This window comes from Accipiter gentilis, chromosome Z (genome assembly GCF_929443795.1).
Source record: "Accipiter gentilis chromosome Z, bAccGen1.1, whole genome shotgun sequence".
NCBI lineage: Eukaryota > Metazoa > Chordata > Aves > Accipitriformes > Accipitridae > Astur > Astur gentilis.
Genome location: NC_064919.1, coordinates 57,125,174 through 57,144,882, shown reverse-complemented (window position 1 = coordinate 57,144,882; position 19,709 = coordinate 57,125,174). Strand labels below are relative to the sequence as shown.

The window sequence follows — 19,709 nt, the reverse complement described above, 5'->3', positions numbered from 1 at the left end:
TGCACAGAAGGCAGTAAAAAGTAGATCTAGTGACATTTAGCTAAATTAATTATTTAATTCTTGCTATTACTGAACTTGCATGATGTTACAATGAACAGTTTACTGTACGAGATGTATTTTGTCCATAAACTTACAAGGTAGCACCAAGAAAGCACTGAGATATTTACAAGGATGCCAAGTAATCTACATTACTGCTGAAGAAGTTTCATTTTACATATATTTTTTATTTAGTCATAAGTTATATGGGGAAAATCTAATAATAACACACAAACATCACTAAATGTGCTCCAAAATGTCTCTGAACCTATGATATTTTATGCCAAACCCAGGAATACCTCTCCCAAATGCCAGAAATGCCCTTTGCTCTGTCGTCCTTTATTCTGAAAAAATCTTCATTCTTGCTTTCCATCTCCAAGATCAGTTTTGTCACTTGACATAGTTTCGTCTTGCCAGAACAAAAGACTATAGTGCTGTAGCCGTAGGACTGCAATGGGAATCTGTATAATGAAGAGATTTAGTCAGTGTTCCAGGGCAATTCCACACTGACTTCGCTGCATTTCAAGCTTTCCTTAAGGAAAGGGAAAACCGGGCAACAATTAAGGACAAAATTGTCCCAGAATATACTGTTTCATCACACAACTTAAACTTGCTAGAATAATTGTAGAAAAAACAGTTTGGAGTATGCCTGAGCTCTTTTCAGAGAGTACCATAGCCACTGTGCTGCTGAATGACATGGGGCAATGCTGCCGTCACATTCCATGTGTGGGCTCCAACAACACGTCTTCAGCATGACAGGGAACACCCATCTGGCAGACTCTGACAGAGCAGACATAAGGCAGGGCACCTACCTACCCTGTGTCAACAAAGACTGCTTTAATATGTCCGGACCCAACACCTGATCAGCTAAATAGGTTTATGAGCAATGTTTGACAATAAAAGAGTATATGCATTTAAATGAACTTTGGATGCAAAATCAAGCACCTATATGGGCACTCAAGCAACTCCTACGCACCTCAATCTTTCAAAATTTCAAAAAATTCAGGGGCAATATCCTTGTGCTAACCCATTTAACATGCCAATCTGAACTGAGCATCTTGAGTTCCGACAGTTTTGAATGACCAGTGTACCCAGGTACGTTGACTTTACACTGGCAAACAACTACTGGTAGATCATAAGGCAAAACTATTGCATTCAGATTACATTAACCTTACACAAGTCAGGATTTGAAAGCAGATCTATGTAGGGAAAGACTTAGGAGTCCACCACAAAAGATGACTCCAAATTAGATGAAAGATAGAAAACCAAATCATGTTTGACTGCAGTTCAAATCAATATCCCATTTTGAGCTGTTAATTTCTTAGTAATTGTGTCTTATTTTCCTCCACATGTGTTCTATTGAAAATGCCAGCCACACTGGGGTAGTGAAAGGGTGGAGAAGGCTTTTGACCTATTAACCTGCAGATTTTATGACAAAGGCCAGGCCGAGGCCTACTCCCTTGGGCCTTACTTTGCAATGATGTTTCAGATTACTTCTTTTCCCATTATGGCAAATCAGAAGCACAACTGAAGAACAGTAGGTATTCATTTTACTGAAAACCTAACTTCATACGTAGAACTTTATAGGTGATAAGATTAAAAAAAAGTGTATCATTCAAACTTAGCACAAGTATGCTGTAGTTTAATTAGAATAATCTCACTAATGGGAAAAATTGGTTATTCAGGAAACAAGCCACAGGTGTACATCATACACATCAGGTGAACAACGGTTCACAATCCAAGTGCCATGTCTTATGGAATAAATTCTATTTCATTTTAAATACATAATCCTCCAAACTGTATCTTCCCCCTCTACTCAGCTCTGGTGAGACCCCACCTGGAGTACTGCATTCAGCTCTGGGGCCCCCAACATAACGACAGGGACCTGCTCGAGCGAGTCCAGAAAAGGGCCATGAAAATGATCAGAGGGCCAGAACACCTCTCCTATGAAGACAAGCTGCGAGAGTTGGGATTCTTCAGCCCGCAGAAGAGAAGGCTCTGGGGGGAGACCTTACAGCAGCCTTCCAGGACCTAAAGGGGGCCTACAGGAAAGATAAGGAAGGACTTTTTACAAGGGCATGTAGTGACAGGACAAGGGGTAACAGCTTAAACTGAAAAAGGGTAGATTTACATTAGATGTGCAAGGAAGAAATTCCTTACTGTGAGGGTGGTGAGGCACTGGAACAGGTTGCCCAGAGAAGCTGTGGATGCTCCATCCCTGGAAGCGTTCCAGGCCAGGCTGGATGGGGCTTTGAGCAACCTGGCCTAGTGGAAGGTGTCCCTGCCCATGGCAGGGGGGTTGGAACTAGATGATCTTTAAGGTCCCTTCAAATCCAAACCATTCTATGAACCTATATATAGCCGTAAAAACTTCAGTAGGAACTATTTACATGACTATGCTTGCATAAAAACAATAGGTAGTCTCAGGTGCAGATTTACCATGGGAAGAAGGGTGATGCTGTAATTTTCCCAGCCAGGTTGCTGTGCATGGCACAAAAGAACTGAAGCTGTGATGTGGATGTGTGGGTACACATCAAAGCATGCTTTTCTATTCCTGTTAAGAAATCGCATCCTGCAACAATCAGAGCATGTTTTAGAGACACATATACAAGTACAGCTAATATCATAATTAAAAATAACCTATATACATTTCTGTGAGTTTAATTCCATAATGAACAGATTTCTTCAAATGACAGTAGCAACTTCTTTACTGGTAATAAATATTGATCGTATAATTTTAAAATTCGAGTTTAGTATTTCAAAATAAAATGGGTACTAGTAGCAAGTAACATTTTCTATTTTATAACACTCTCAGGAGGACCCAATTAGAAATAACTTTCCCATTTTTCTTTAAATACAGCTAGTAGTTTCTCAACACCGTGTGAGAAACTGTAAGGGCTGATTAGCATTTGAAGTCTGCCACATACCAACTGCTATAGTAAAAGGAAATCAATCTGACAAAATGAAACATGACAGATGAAGAGAAGTGAGGCAGAGAGGGAAAAGGTCAGTTACTGTGAAACTGATAATGCTAATAAACTAGTCAGTGGTAACCATCATTATAATTTCTATTGATTATTCTTCAGACTGTCACAATGATGTCAAAGTACAGAAAAGAGCATTTATACCATCATTTCATTGATTAAAATCCAGTGAGAGAAAATTCTCATCTGAAATAATTTAATCAAATTTGACAACTTGCAAAAAAATAAACAGTCCTCTATGGATTACAAGCCACATCAGCACTGGCAGAGAGACTGGAAATTTCTGATACTTTAGGCTCTCAGCTTGTTTTATCTCTCTCTTTCTGCCTTCCCATTTCATGTTCACATGCTGTAGGAAGAAACTGATGCTACTTGCATTTTGTATTAAGCTGATGCACAAAGCAAAACAAATGGGATTCAAGGTGGCGTACAAAGGCTCAACAGAAATGGAAAGCAGAGCCAGTGCAAAACGCTCTCTCCTCATTGTCCATGTGTATTAAACACAATTTCTCTGATGTGCCCTTGCAGCCCAGAAAGCCAGTCGGATTATGGGCTGCATCAAAAGAGGTGTGGCCAGCAGGCTGAGGGAAGTGATTCTCCCCCTTTACTCCACTCTCATGAGACCCCACCTGGGGTACTGCATCCAGCTTTGGTGCGGACCCCCAACGTAAGAAGGACATGGACTTCCTTGAGTGGGTCCAGAGAAGGGCCACAAAGATGATCAGGGGGCTGGAGCACCTCCCCATGAGGACAGGCTGAGAGAGCTGGGATTCTTCAGCCTACAGAAGAGAAGGCTCTGGGGGGAGACCTTACAGCAGCCTTCCAGGACCTAAAGGGGGCCTACAGGAAAGATGAGGAGGGACTTTTTACAAGGGCATGTAGTGACAGGACAAGGGGTAACAGCTTAAACTGAAAAAGGGTAGATTTACATTAGATGTGCAAGGAAGAAATTCCTTACTGTGAAGGTGGTGAGGCACTGGAACAGGTTGCCCAGAGAAGCTGTGGATGCTCCATCCCTGGAAGCGTTCCAGGCCAGGCTGGATGGGGCTTTGAGCAACCTGGCCTAGTGGAAGGTGTCCCTGCCCATGGCAGGGGGGTTGGAACTAGATGATCTTTAAGGTCCTTTCCAATGCAAACCATTCTGTGATCCTATGTATTTCATGCAGGTCAAAATGTATCTGGAGAGAGGAAGAGATAGTAATCACCCCTGGATAAAGCCTCTGCTTGCAACCCGATATATTTAATGGCTCTCCTGGCACATACACTGCCTTCCCCAACCCCTCTAAAATAGTGGGCAGGGAAAACACCTTGAGAGTGGTTGTGGCAGTAAACCTATTCAAGGAACTGTCATGTCAACGTCATTAGGACATAATTATGCTGACAGCTTGGGAAACCGATATTCAGACAGAAAGGAATTAATCTACCTTTGAAGGATTTATCAGCCAGATTAATATACACCATCTCTGCTTAAGTTCTGAAACTCACTATCTAAATCTAATAACAGAGAAACATGAAGAAACTGCTGGAATATCCTTACACTCATGTTAAAAGAACCACCAGTTTTGTCACAGGCTAATCTCTTGCACATCTGTTATAGGTCACAGCTACTGTGCGTATAAGAATGTTATTTTCACGTACAGTTTTTTAATGTCCAGAGACTCTGAAAATGTCCTTTGAACTAGTAACTTCTAACTTCTGAGTACTCAGAGGTACAATGAAAATAAGGCTTATTTTTTCAAAAATGTGTCACACATATAAAAATCTGCAAATTGCTTACAAAACACATCAAAAAGTTGGTGTACAGTTAGTATAGCTAAGTAACTCCACAAACCCCTTGCAGTAGCAATGCACCTGGCATTTCATAACCAGACAAAAGATTTAAAGACTTATGTCACTTGTCCTAGGTGTCATCCTTCCTAATCAAAGTGCAAAACCAGAAGCTGCTGCAAATGTTCTTTAGCAAAGCTAAATGAAAAATAGAATAGTGATACTTATGTTTACACCTCTATTGTAAGCCACCAGAGTGCAATACGGAGATGATAACTTGTAATAATTACGCAGTGTCTGCTTGGTTCTATGACCAGCATGCACACAGGAGTGTCAGGAAATGGGCCTCTAGATCAAACAGTTAAAATAAAGCAGACTTAAATGTTTAATCCTGCCTCCTCAAAGCTTGTTTGCAAGTATTTTTCACATCAAGTACACAGAGCAATTAAAATTATTAGCACTGCAAGAAACTACATTCCCTAAAAAGAAAACTCAATTTTTAAAGCTTCCAAGTGCAGAGACACATTACAAAATATTTACAGGCTAAGAGCTATCATAAAACGAAGGGGTCTTACGATATCAGCCACAAGCTAGAATGTGAACTGCACTGAAAAAAGATATCTTTTATATTCCTGTTGTTGTCAATAAGTTACTGGAATCACATGCCATATAACAAGAAAATAATACCAAAAGCACCTAAATCCATTTGACATTTTAAGCTGTGCAAAGGAGAGGCTCAATCCAATGGTCTGTGGTATGAAAGTAAGATTTCTGGGCAGCAACCTAGCATTTCCATGCTTCTGCTGTGTGGTCTTTGAGCAACAAACATGCAGCAGAGTGAAGAAGGTTGTCCTCCACCTGCATTTAATAATCTTATCTACAGAGTAAGCAAAGTTTTAAGGTACTGTTATCAGTGTTTAGAATTCTCAGGAGTTTTATACAAGCTCTATAAAGACAAACCAAAGTCATGGTGTAGCCATTTATATGAAAAAAAAAAAAAAGGTACCCATGCTGTAGGAATAGTAAAATAGTTCAAGCAGTGTAAGACAGACTTAACATCACAACATCAATTAATTTTGAAATCTGACTAATAACTGAATAAGTAAGTACTATTTGATTTATTATTTCCATCCCTCAGTAATGCCTCTAGGTATGCTCCTTGTGTGCCTCATAAACCCTTTTTTTTAAAAAAGAAATGAAGACTCAGAGCATTGAATCAGAAATGAAAACCAGAAGAAATGGCTGTAAAATGATACTGAAGTATGAAAGGGTATTATAATACCAACAACACCCACAAATCAGATGTTTCTTCCTGTCCATTTAAGATTCTGGCTTGCAAAATTACTATGGCTCTATGTCAATTTTGTTATGGAATTAAAATAGGTATAAGATCTCTTTACTTATTCATTGTACCTCCTGGGCTCTCACGAGTTCTGCTCAATACAGGGCTCCTCCTCGGCGCCCCCCCCCCCTTTTTTTTTTTTTTTAAACTTAGCATTCAAGAAATAATATTTCATAGAAAAACAAGTAAATGGCCATATTTGACTTCAGTGGACTTAACAGCAGAAGACTAAAATGGTAGGTTTGCTCTACTAAGGAGGAATGAACTACGGAAAATTCAGAGCATTAAAGGAGGCAGCTTCAGAAGACATTTTTTCTTTGAAGTTAGTTAAATCCCCACAACAAACTAAGCCTACACATGTAAGGGTTAGCTGCAGGTGCACCTCCAAGCAAGACAAAAGTTTTACCTAAGCAAGCTGCATTCACAAGGGTATGTACTAGTCACAGATATTCCCCACCAAAAAGACTGGTAAAACTGATTCCACTGAACATATTTAATATTTTTCTCATTACTGATGGAGCAATCAGTCTTGTTTGCATCTTTTGCTGGTAGTGCTTGCATCTTAGAAATAGCTATTAATATCTGTTCTTTGTAAACCACTGCTTTTATTTCTTTACAGTGATCAGGCAGAGTATACAATCTCTCAGCTAATACCAACCAAACTGGCTTTTTTCCTGTGAGATAGATTGTTCTAATCTTCCTCAGTACAGCTATCATTCATCTTGTTCTGTTCCATTTGATGCACGCAAACTAATAAGGATATAGAATTGTTACCAGAGAGCATTTATTTCCTGAATTAAGCCCTGATCACCTAAGGGGCAAAATAATTTTTCCAATGCTTCAAGACAAATGCATTAGAGATGCCATAAGCACTACTAGTATCTTGTCAATAGAGAACAAATCTAGCTATTTCCCATCCCAAAGGGAAAAGGATGGTAGTAGTCAGGAAAGGGAAAGCTTGCTTACATTTTACTTCACATGGAAGATAGGAAACAAGTGTTTTCATTGTAATAGAACTTAAAAAAAAATCCTTTTGACTAATTCTCAGTGAAAACTTTAGAGAGGAAAAGGTTAGGGACTTACAAAACCCTGCAGAAAATTACTCAGTGTCTAAGATGTTAGGAAAAATTAAACTTTTCAGGTATCATGCTAGAGGTGGCTGATCTTTTACTAACAAAGATAAGTTGGCAAATCTGTCGATGGAAAGAATGTCATCACACAAAGGTTTATTATAGGGACAGGAAGGACTCTACAGAAAGCAGCCTATGCAGAAGCATGTATCAGTTCTCTTTCTTTTTTGATCAATGAAAGTGATAAGGCATGAAAAGATGTTTTATTGTTCAGAAACTCATTGACATTTTAACATTAGCCATTCTTTTTCCTGCCAAGAGTCAAAACATAGCACTCTTATGCCTTTCAAAGCCTTTCTTATGATCAACAGATAAATCATCAATAGTATGTTGACTAATGGGCTAGTTGAATTTAGTAAGAAAAACCCCAACAGAATCCCACAACACTATTTGCAAATATACTTCATCTTCAAATAAAACAGAGCATCTCCCCTTGCCCTTACTTATACTATCTTATACTGTCTTTTCCATTCCTACTTTTAGCTCATTACTCAAAAAGCATCCTAGAATAAGGACAGGAACTTGTAAAAGATACAGGTCCCTACCAAGAAAAAATGATAGGCTTGTTAGGTCAATTTGTCTTACCTGTCTAAGATGGAGTACTCTTACTCTACTACACATGGAATAGACATTAATATTTCCCTTTTTCAGAAGTTTTTTCTTCCCCTCTGGTTTTCATTAACATTTTGCATTTGTCTTTAAGTTGAATTACTAAAACAAAATGTGGCTCTAGTTTCCCCATGAAACTCTTACTTACCTATCTTGTAATAGCATCTTTACATTCTTAATACATTTTTAATTTAACTGAAATAAAAAATATGCATATAAAACCTCATTTTAAAAACCACAAAAAATTAAAATACAAATTCTTTCCCAATTTAAAACTAGCTGGGGAGAGGAAGGCAGAGATTATTGAGCTGCCTAATAAGTAAGTCAGGTTTTCCTCAACTCTCCCTCACAAAATTCTCAGTATCTGCAGTAGTAAAGGAAGTTCAGCAAAGTGTTATGTATTAATAAGTCCTAAGGACAGTAGAATCCAATATTCAATTCAAATGTCACAAAAACAATAACTTAAGGAAGGTGTATATATTTGTATGGAAAAAATGTATCTTCTTAACTATGCAGGTACAAATACTGCTTGTATTTTTTCTATGCCAAATGGGTAATTTTGTTTTTCACTCGAACAAGTGTTCAAAATGCTTCAGCTGTCTCTTTCACTATATCCTGTCACACATGTTACTGCAGAAATTTCTGTTTCTTAAGAAGTAAGAACTTCAGAAACCATTGGGAGGATAACTAGATTATCAAATACTTCCCAATAAGAAACAAATTTAAAACTCCTGTTGAAAGGTTTAAACTTATTTCTTACTGGGCATATATAAACCTTAAGATTGTTGTGTACATTTTCAAAAAGACACTGAGTGAAGACCAAAAACCAATAACAAACAGCTGTATAATTGAAGTTACAACATCTTGCAATCTTAGCTAGATAAAAATCTCACTCATAACACAATATAATGTAATAGCATTCACACAGAAATCAGTGTTAACTCTGAAAAACAGGTATTTTCTGTATTTAAAAAAAAATTATCACATTTACTTATGTGTTTGAGCTGGTTAGAAATGGTAAGGTTGGAAAAGAGATGTTGCTAAGGAAGAAACAGCATTAAATGCAAAATAAATCTGAAAGAAAGAGTCGTTACACATTAGCCAGCCTTTGGTTAAATGGACCTGCATTCTGCTCAGGTACTTCAGCTTCTGTGTGTGCATAGTCATGAGGATAAGGCTAGAAAGCATATTCAGAGGTCTCTTAAAGTTAGCTCAAAAGCAGGGAGCTGAAATAGACGTTTATTTAACTGATCAAGACCCCCAATGACGGATTTCACTGCCTTTCTTAGTAACCCATGTAATGACAGTTAAGCACTCAAAGTCTCCTAATACTTATCCCAATTCATGCTTGCTTGCCTTTGCAATGGAAAAGACTCAATATCTCTAGAAGGACATATAAGAAAATTGAGTGAATTAAAAAAAACACCACCAACACACACAAACTTAAAATTCATAACAGATGTGTTTATAGCATCAGACAAATTTTTTCACCCTTTCATTGTAGGTTCTAATACTTTAATTATTCTTACTACCATCCTCTGAACTTTTGACAGCTTGTCTGCTCATTAAAAGAAGTATCAAAATCTTTTTCCTAGCAAAGTCACCATCAGTGCAAATTGAGTAATTTTATCCCCTGGTTAATAAATCCACAATTACATTTGCTTTTTACAAGAATCTGTGCTGTTGACTCAGCTTATATATCAGTATATAAATATATTTCAAATACACTGATATTTATGCACAAATATATACAAACTACGTCTTTTTTAAGCTCCTGAAGTCTAATGACTGATACTCTGTTAATCTATTTAACTTTTGCTTCTTGGATATAATGCTCTGAACTGGTATTTATTCGGTTATCTATTATGCCAAAGCCTATTATTTCAGGCATTTTCCAATTCATCAGGACAATCAGAATACTAAAGCAATCCTCCAATCTAAAATTTTACACAAACAACATTTCATTGAATTATGGCCAGATTTTATTTTGAGAAACTGCCGAGTGTCTGGATATAAATTGAAATGTTCTGGTTCTTTTCCATTACTTAGAATAGGTCTGACTTTATTTTTTTACTATTACTTTAATTCAAAAGAAAATCTGCTATAATTTGATCATAAGACATGGTCTATCAAGAAGCTTGCTATGGGGTACTTCTATACTTTCATTTCAGATTTAAGAATAAATTATTGAACATGAAGAGAAAACTGCCTCATTCCTTGCATTGATTGCCATTCAGTGCAAACCTCTTAAGGCAATACAACCCTGGCAGAAAAGTAATGCAATCATGCTATGTTTTGGCTCTAACCAAGTGCTGATAGTTTAGAGGAAAGAAAAAAATATGATATTAAGCTGCATTTATCTATGCTTTCACTGAGGTTTTGATAGTTTTTCCAAATAAAAATATTTTTGTCACACATCTTTTATAACATCAAATTACAGTCTAATGAAATTAATGTTTACACATTAATGTTATGAAGAAATAATGTTTCAAAGCATATTCTTATGAGATTGAGAGCGTTCAAGCCATTTGCAGACATGGAAACAGCAGTTTCACTACAAGCTGAACCATGAATGCATGTGCCATAGCTCATACATACAGTTCAAAATTCATACATCTTTCTCCATAGGCAACAGCTGAAGAACAGATGAAAGCAGAGAACACTTAAGAGTCATGTTCAGAAGTAGAAATCCTGTGATTTATAATTTGGATTAATAAAGTTATTTCTACAGGTACAGAATCTGCAAGAGTCAAATATGTTTTTGGCATTTCTACTGCTGTGTCCAAAAGAATATTTCACTTACAGAAGAAACTGTTATATTCTTTTTCATCTTCAAAAAGTCAGAGTATTTGTTATTGCAGTGGGAGACGAGTTACCCTAGCAATGTTTTATACTATCTGCCCAACTATTCAACTTAACAATTTTTGCTAACTGGGAAGAAAATGCCACTAGTTTTTATTTCCCTTATTATTTTGCATCACTGCCAAAACTTCAAAAGGAGCTGTTACGACAAAGAAGGAAAAAAACCAAAACACCACCAAAGGAGAAGGGAGGGGAGGAAAAAAAAAAAAGAGCATAAACGTATCCAATTAGGTACAGAACTGCAGAGGAGCTTCAATACCATTGGCTGGCCCTCATTAAAATAGGATAATGTAGTCTTCTCATGGCTCAAAATGAGCCTATATGACACTGGGGACCCCAAAAGGGGAAAAGATTTGAAAAAGAAGGAGAGGATGGCATGGAAAATAAGATGTTATTGCAATAAATTGTCAAAATAGGAAAATCAACACCTTACTATTCCAGCTTTTCTTGATATTGGCATTTTTTTCACCAAGGAGTATGGAACCTCTCCCATGCCCACACAGGGAGCATACAGGGAGCAAGTCTATATAACTGCTATGAAAGCAGATCTATGGCTGTTTCCTGGCTATCCAATATTACCTGGGGAGAAGAATGCACTTTACAGCCTGATATAATAAAATAGGGAGAGAGCAGCGATGGCAGAAGGGGAGTGAGACTATCCAGAGATTCATATTGCAGACAGGAGGTTATAATCAAACATTTTTATTATGGGTAAATACAAGATTTGTCAGAAGTATATTATTTTCCTAGCCTGTTTATTTTCTCAAATGTTATGTGGCTCCCATCAAAGATTAATTTGGAGGAATATCTCTGACTCCTGAATGCAATTATGCTTTCTCACAGAGAAGATTATCCTCTTGTCTGATAAGGAATTCTCTTGCTGGGAAAAAAACCCCAAACAAACAAAAACCCCAAACTCAACCAAACAAAACTCCAAGTCACTCTGAACGGCTATCCCAAAACAACAACAAAAATCTGTTAGCCACAGAAATTATGATACGCCTTAAGCACCAACTAGTCTCCCTTCCAGCACTCACTGATTTTTGGCTCCTGCTGTATTACTTTCTCCTAAAACTTGTATTTTTCAAGAATTCCAGTCCTCCAGTCTCCCACTCTTACCAGTCCAATCTGCCCCGAAAGTCTGGCAGAGCCAACCTGCTGTAGTCTTAAAGCAAGACTTTTATAACAAGTTTTGCTTAAATAATGGATATAGCTTTTTACTGGAATTGCTGATTTTGACTGATTTATGTATGTGCTACTGCTAGATATGTAATATTAAGCAGTGCTGGGGAAACTTAGCTGTGATTTTTGTTTAACCAGGTTTTTGCTTAATTTTTGCAATCTGACATGCAGGGCACACTGAGGCTTTAGTTCTGAATTTCCTTCCTTGTGATGTTACTTCTGTATCAGTATCGCTTACACATACCTAAAGTATGTGACTGAAAACTGTCAGTTAGAAGTTAGACCAAGTCACATCTTGTTTCTACAGAGTGCTGCTGTGCATGTGGTGCTCAACAGGAATGCAGACGTCAAGCAGTAACTTGTCATCATTCTCAGTCTGGGAAGAAGCGGATGTGAGGAGATCCTGCCTCACAGGATCCACAAAATACAGTGGGCCACAGTCTGTGCCTGCTTCCATGGTGGTCAGCGCATCATAGAATAGCTCAGGTTGGACAGGACCTCAGCACGCCCTGCTCAGAACAAGGTCAACTATGTGATTGGACAAGGTTGCTGAGGGCTTTATCCAGTCAGGCCTTGAAACCCCTCAAGGATGGAGGTTGCACAGCTTCACTGGACCTCTGTTCCATTGCTGGATTGTCCTTATGGGGGAAAAGGTTTCTCCTCATATTCAGTCTGAACTGCTCCCCAGATCCTGTTTCAATGTATGCTCACTATCTCTCACCCTTCTGCAATCTACTACCGGGAACACCCTGGCTCTGCTTTCTTGATAACCTCTGCCCAGTTGCTCGGGGGCTGCTGTTGGATCCTGCACTCCAGAGGCAGCCCTCTCCAGGCTAAGTCCAGCTTGCTTGGCCTCCTCTCAAGAAGTGCTCCAGCCCTTGACCACCTTGATGGGTCAGCTGCTAAACTTGCTCCTTTTCATCTACATTTTTCTTGTATTAAGGGAAGGGGGGGGGGGGGGGGAGGCGGGGGGGAGGCAAAAACTAAAAACTGGATGCAGTATTTAAATGCATTTAACAAAAGCACTGAACAGAAGGCAAGTCATTTTCCTCAAACTACTGGCTGCACTACTGTTTATAAAGCCCTCCTTGCTGATCCTTTTGACTCTCTTTGCTGCCAGGGTACACTGCTGACTTATGCTCTGGTTGCTGTCTTCCAGTGTCCCCTCCATCTCTACAGAGTGGCTCCCCAGTTGTCAATCCCCAACCTGTATTGTCGCCAGGAGCTCTGTATTGCCAGGGCCACTAGGAAGAGGTTGTCCTTAAACATGTCAGCTTTCCTGAACTCCTTTATCCTCCAGAGCTGCCTCCTATAGCATCTCACCTACTAGCTTCCTGAGTAAGACAAAACCTGCTCTCCCAGTGTCCAGAGTCTGCACTGTGCTACCCGCCTTCCTCAGCCCCCTCAGGACCCTGATCTCGCCACCACAACCAGGACTGCCTTTGATATTACATCCCCAGATCAGTTCTTCCCTATTTGTGAGTAAAAAATCCAGCTGCACATGAGCCCTGGAGGGCCCATCCAGCACCTACCTGTTATCAAACAGTTATCCTTCACATTTTCCAGAAACGTACTCAATTGCTTATGTCCTGCTTTATGGCTGTTCCAGCAGATGTTAGGGAGACTGAAGTCGTATGAGAACCAGAGTCAGTAATCCAGAAGCTTTCTTCAGTTGTTTAAAGGCTTCATGTACTTTGTCATCCTGATCAGCGGTCTGCAGCACAATGCCACTGTGGCGGCCTCTCCTCTGACCTTAATCCACAAGCTACTCCATCACATCACAGGCAGCCCTTCTCCTTGTCTTCCCTACCTGTCTTTCCTGAAGAGCTTGTATCTGTCCATTACAGATTTCCAGTTGCATGAACTGCCCTGCTACCCTACTACATCTCAGTTATTCCCATGATTTTGCAGTTTTGTGACCAGAAACAGTTCTTGCTCTTCCTGCTTTTTCCTCAGGCTGTGCACATGTGTACTTGTGCATGTACAGGTCTCCTTTCTCCACAACCATCAACTCTGCAGAAACTCCAGAACATTGTCACTCATAAAAGCTTCTGCAAGGACCAGATATGTTCTAGACCTGTTTACTTAACATCTGCCATGGCAGCAAAATGCTCCTATTGTGCTGCTATACTAGGAAAAATCTTTAGGGTGGGGGAAATTTGATTTATTGTTTTGTTTAGAGAAAACAGAGTTTTTTGATTTTCTGGTTTGTTGGGGGTTTGGTTGTTGTTTATTTTTTTTTTTGTTAATGGAGTAAAAATGCTTTGTGATAGTTTATAGAATTCCTTCTGCTCTGAATTATTGGAGAAAGAAGTTAATTGTTTAGAACCTGATCAGTATCACATTTAGCAATTCAACAAAGCTAGAAATTAATCTTTTCCATATGGCTTAAACTCCAGCTACACAATTCTTGCTTTTTGAGCTCACCTGCCCTCATTCACTTCACTAGGCAGTTGCTTATACAACAGATTTTTCTCTTCCATTCTCTGACCAAAAGCAGTGTTCCTCTTTCTCCTTATTGCTTTTTGGTACAGTTTGCCAACAACAGTATCTGGATGAAAACTTCAAGAGCTAGACAACATCGAGAGAGTGCTTAATGCCTTAGGTATGATTGTTATACATAAAGATATCACAAACAAATCAGTCAGATACTGCCTCCCCATTGTGGCCATCTCATGTTAAAAAAAAGAGTGATATTACAAAACTATAAACTAGTCATTAATTCAGATGTAATTATTAATGATGTTGCAAGCTAATATGTGAAAGAGTAAAAGGGCTAGTCATTAAAGGACTAGTGTACCACCAATTATTTGTGGAGTTCCAATGAAAAATTTCTTCCCATTAAGTAAGAAAACACCTTATACATTGAGATATAATTGAAAACAGCTACCAAGGATTTCAAATGCTACACGGACTTTAATATTTTTTTTTCACAGACTAGAAAACACTGTTTATTATGCAGTATTAGTCCCACACACATCAAGACATCTTCACGTCATTCAACTCTCATAATACCACTGGAAAAAGAACCCTAAACCCCCCTGATAAAACAAAATCTCAGCCTCCTCCTCTGAAGGGTTACCTTTTGTGTAGTTCGAGTACTTGGTTTCCCTTGTGTAGAGTTTCCCAAGCAAAGCAAGGAAAAGCAGCTTTTTAGAGCCAAAAGCAGTATCACCTCTATAAAAATAACAGCAGCGCATGAAGTAAAATCGAACTGGGGGTAGGGGGATAGGGGTGGTGGGGAGGGAGTTGCATAGTACTGACTTGGTGGGGTTCCATTCAAAGCAAAAGAAAAATTACAGAAAGACAAAATAAAGCATTTTTGATTCCTCTACTGCATGAGAAAGCTTGGCAAAAATTTCATTGAGAGCTTAGGCATTTTTATGTCTATACCCTAAAGTAAAAGTCTTTTAAGTTGCACTTAGAATGTCTTTTACACATCAGCACAGAAATATTCTTCTGTGGCATAAGGTTAATTTAGTAAGCTTTGCTCTATGTAGTCCTAGAATCAAATTCATTAACGTAAGAAATTAAATTTAATTAAATTTAAAATTTTAATTTGTACTGTGCCATGATCATCTACCATGATTTTGCTTATCACGCTAAATAACACTACATATAGAGTACTCAAGGTTGTTTTAATATTTTTTTAAATGATTTGAAGACAATGTACTTATATTATCATACTTAAGCCTGTTTCATCACAATAAAGTTTTCCTATGAAAAGACCCACCTGTTGGTCAAGGAATGTCACTGCCTAGAAATATCAAACAGACTAAGTTACATTTCAAGTGTTCTAATCCATACTGAAGAATGAACGATCAGCCACAAATATTGCTGCATTCTTAGATGCCAGTTTCAAAATTTTTTTTGTATTTTCTTCCAGATTGCCTTCTACATCTTAAAAAGGCTTTCTTAGTAAATAGTTATTGAAATAGCTTTTTCAAGGTGAACATTTGGGTTGTTGAAAAAACCAGCAAGGAATAAAAGCCTAACCACAACAATGGGTACAGACCATAGCACTTAAACAAGAGAAATACATTAAATTCCTGCTTTTAATTGTGTTAAGAGCACCCACATAGCTTATGATAAATAAATAATCTGCTATAAATGCTCCGAGACCTGCAACTTTCTCTTACCCATTCAGCCACACTAAAAGCTCTTAGCAAGGCCATATGCTGGGCTTGAGCTGTAGATCTGATGCACTGTTTGGAAAGAATTTTGCAAGTTACACTTCAAGTAGCCGGCTCATGATAAAAATGAAGCCTCAACAAACTACCATAAACACTTTCCATTTGGTACAGTCTGGTATTTCATTCTGGAGCCATACCAAGACAATACAAACAACTGGCAAGTCCTTCAACATCAAGGCAAACTGACAGATGGGTTTTTATTATTCTTCCAAAAAACATTAAGATACAAAAGGCCACAACCCCTTCTTTTCAGAGTTATCCCAAGAAGGGTATAAAGAAAAAACATATGCACACAACTTTACAACGCCTTTTAACATTCTCTTATTATGAAGTAGTTGAGCTGGTCTAGGTGTCCAGCACACATCAGAGCACCTATAAAACTGACTGAGCTTTAGCATGCACCAAGGCTTGGGATTTGGAGGGGACTTTAGTAACTTCTGACATGTTACTCACCTTTCTATTCTTGCAACTGTCTCCTTCCAACCTATAATCCTCCACAGAGGATAAGTCAATGACTGAACAGCTTTGTATCTTCTCTCCATGCAGAGGAGAGCATATACCTATGTTTCTGGCTTTAAAAAAAAAAAAAAAGGGGGGGGGGGGGGGGGCAAAAAGAAAGTGTTCTGTCATGGAAACTGGTAGCACAATAATCCTCTTCCAAACAGTTTATGGTAGCTTTATGACTCCTCCTCATCTCCAAGGAATAGGAGAAGCCTTCACAGATTCTGACTGTGTCACCAACACCTGCGAGGTTTTGTTCCAGGTCAGCCCAAAGACTTCATTTCTGAGCAGTGTCACACCATCGGTGCTAGCAGGGAGGGCATTCTAGGACAAACTTCTTGATCCACACCAATTGGCTTGGAGTAACAACAGTACCCTATTCCCTCAACATTGTAATCATGGGGCACTCCAAAGTACATTCAGAAGCTAGGAAAAGCTCCAAGAGGTTTCAATCACATGTTGTTTTGGGCTAGATTTACATTTAAAACAAATCAGTATTTTTTAATCTCTCATAGCAAATACATCATATTGCTTGAAGTGGAAACATCTATCTTATCAATAAATGTGATGGTTTTCAGAGGAAGATGGGAAAACTCAGCATCCAAATCCCAGTATTTCACCATATAAGAATATCTAATGCTTTAAGTTAAGCTATTTCATTCCAGTCCTAGCATGACCTAACTTCTCCAGGTACTTCTAGTTACAATTTCTGTCTAAAAGCAAATAAATCAGGCTATACTATTTTCCACAAATCGCCTGAAAGTAGTTTGTCCAACACTAGACTCCAGACACATCACAGGTTTTACTCACATATGGAAAAGAAAACTGACAGTCTTTCCCCCTTCCCTACACTCTTCCTAAGCTTGGAGTAGACCTATTTTCTTCCACCCCCTTATGACACAAAATTTAGTCCTCCCCTTGCCCCCACTGCATCTTTTGCACACAACATAACTGCCCCCTTTATGCATTTTTAAAAGATGCAGGTTTTCTAACATAGTTGGTATGTCTGCAAATGTAGTACAAATCAGATATAATCAGGCATTTGTAGTGTTAGAAAGAAATCTACCATGTTGACTATTACTGTTGTCATAACAAAGAAATACAACACAGGGAGATTTCCTAAAGAGCAACTTACAAAAATTTCGTACATCTTGAAAAAAAATACCTTGAAAGGGCTTTTTTGTAACTGTCCTCAGAGAAGTTCAGTTTTTATGTTAGCCTGAGCATTTGGGCTAGAACTAGAGTAGTTAGGCATCTGGGGTCAGGAGGCCAAAGGCTGGTTGCCATTCAAAGCCCACAGCACCCTATAAATTCTAGCCTGAATTCACGCTGTTTCCTCCACTGTCTTTCATTCTACACAGCAGAGAAGCAGATCATGAAGCAAGCCTCCACTCTAATTTCATCATCATTCTCTCAAGCTGAAAACCTTCCCGTCATTTGGATTTCCAAAAACGTGTGGGGAGAGAAGAGCCCCTCTGCATGGGGAAAAAAAAATAAATAAATTGTTCGTACACAAGACATGATTGCATCTGAGAAACATATAACCCAGCACAGACAGAAAATTATGTTTACAAACATTGAAAAAAGTTGATTTTCTTTAAACAGTTAAGAGATAGCCAGTATTTTATTATACCATCCTTCCTTACGTTATCTTTCTCTTTCATAGCCGCGTTTCCAGGGTCACCTTCAGAGTTCAGTTTACATGTGATCCTACAAAATCTATCTGCACGCTGCTTTGAAAACTAGAATACACCACCTACTGGCAACTTAATAAATTGGAAGTTCATCCATCACTAAACATTATAAATTCACCCGTATTCAATCTAAATGCAAAACTAAAGGCACAAACTCCAGCCACGACCTTCGGATTGCACTCTAGCATTTAGTATATAAACATGTTGCAGATCACAAGATACCTAATAACAAATCAGAAAGCTGTAACTAGTGCTACACCTGTAAGCTCTGTTCAGCACAACTTTCTGAACCTTAGTCCAACTGGTTTTCCTTCTCTTTCTCTGCTGCTATTTTATTATGAGAGGGAATAAAAAAAATCCCCTACATCCTATTTAGTTTGAGGTTTCTAGAACAACGAACAGCTGTGTCACACCTTTCTAGTAACGTGGAGTAACTGCAGTTACCTAACTGAACCTAAAGAAAGAGTTGTTTGAAAGCAGACAACTGTGTATTCTGTGTATAGCAGAAATGTCGAAACATTTTTAACTCATATATTTTAGGAGAAGGGTATCCATGCTTCCGTGTACATGTTGCTTAAGAATGGAGTAGCCCAGCTGTGCTTCAGGGGACTGTTCAAGGTAAGTTACCAAAACTGCAATTTTAGGGTCTGGCTGCCATAAGGATGGTTTGCACCTCTACAACTTGTTAACACGGACATCGGAGGAAGCGGTTTGATCCAGAGAACAGGTGCCTTCCTTACACATCTGAACCTGCTGCGTTCGATGACCACGCCGGGCGTGGCGGAGCGTGCCAGCGGTGCACCTTTAACCCTGGGAGGGGAGCAAACCGCAGCGGGCGAAGCCGCAAGCCCAGCTCTGTGCAGACAGCGGGCCGCGGGTGACCTTCCTCCACACCGCCGCCGGCGTATGCGTTACCTGAAGCCGTGAGTTCATGACCATAAACTCCTGCTGAGCTTCCAGGCTGTCATTCACGGACTTGGAGAAAACGAACCCCATCGTGCCCTGTAGCGCAGAAGAGACGAAGCAGGTTGAGGCGGCAAGCGCGGCGGGAAACGCGGGCGGCTCTCCTCAGCCTCGCCCTCGCCCTCCTCGCCCGCCCGCGGGAGGAGCCTGCCCCGGGGCGGGCCGCCGGCGGGGGACCGACTGCTCCCGCGAGCCCTCGGCGCCCGCCTCAGCTGGGCGGGCCACCCATCGGCGCCCGGCGGGCCACGCCGGGCCTGGCCTGGCCTGGCCTCGCTTCGCCTCGCCTCACCTCCGGGAAAGGCGCCGATCGGCCACGGGCAGGGGGGCTACAGCTGCGGCCGGCTCCGCGGCAGGTCACCGGCCTCCCCGCCCGCGCTGTCTGCGGCCGGCGATTGGCTGGCGCCGGCAGAGGCGGGCGGAGTTTAAAGGGCCAGCGCCGGGCTGCC

At 39.7% G+C, this 19,709-nt stretch overlaps 1 protein-coding gene across 2 annotated transcripts in view; it reads right to left on the bottom strand.

Moving 5' to 3' along the window:
• The window catches only part of PLGRKT (plasminogen receptor with a C-terminal lysine), a 31,752-nt gene extending 12,110 nt beyond the window's left edge, over positions 1 to 19,642 (bottom strand). The window contains exons 1-2 of one of the 2 annotated variants that reach the window (XM_049796052.1): positions 19,553 to 19,642; positions 19,216 to 19,302 (exon numbers count right to left, since the gene is read on the bottom strand). In XM_049796052.1, coding sequence (XP_049652009.1) covers positions 19,216 to 19,296 — 81 coding nt within the window. In that variant the 5' untranslated portion in view covers positions 19,297 to 19,302; positions 19,553 to 19,642. Of the gene's footprint in view, positions 1 to 19,215; positions 19,342 to 19,552 lie in introns of those variants that run through there. The other variant, XM_049796051.1, reaches the window with a different exon arrangement.
• Between the last annotated feature and the right edge of the window lie 67 nt (positions 19,643 to 19,709).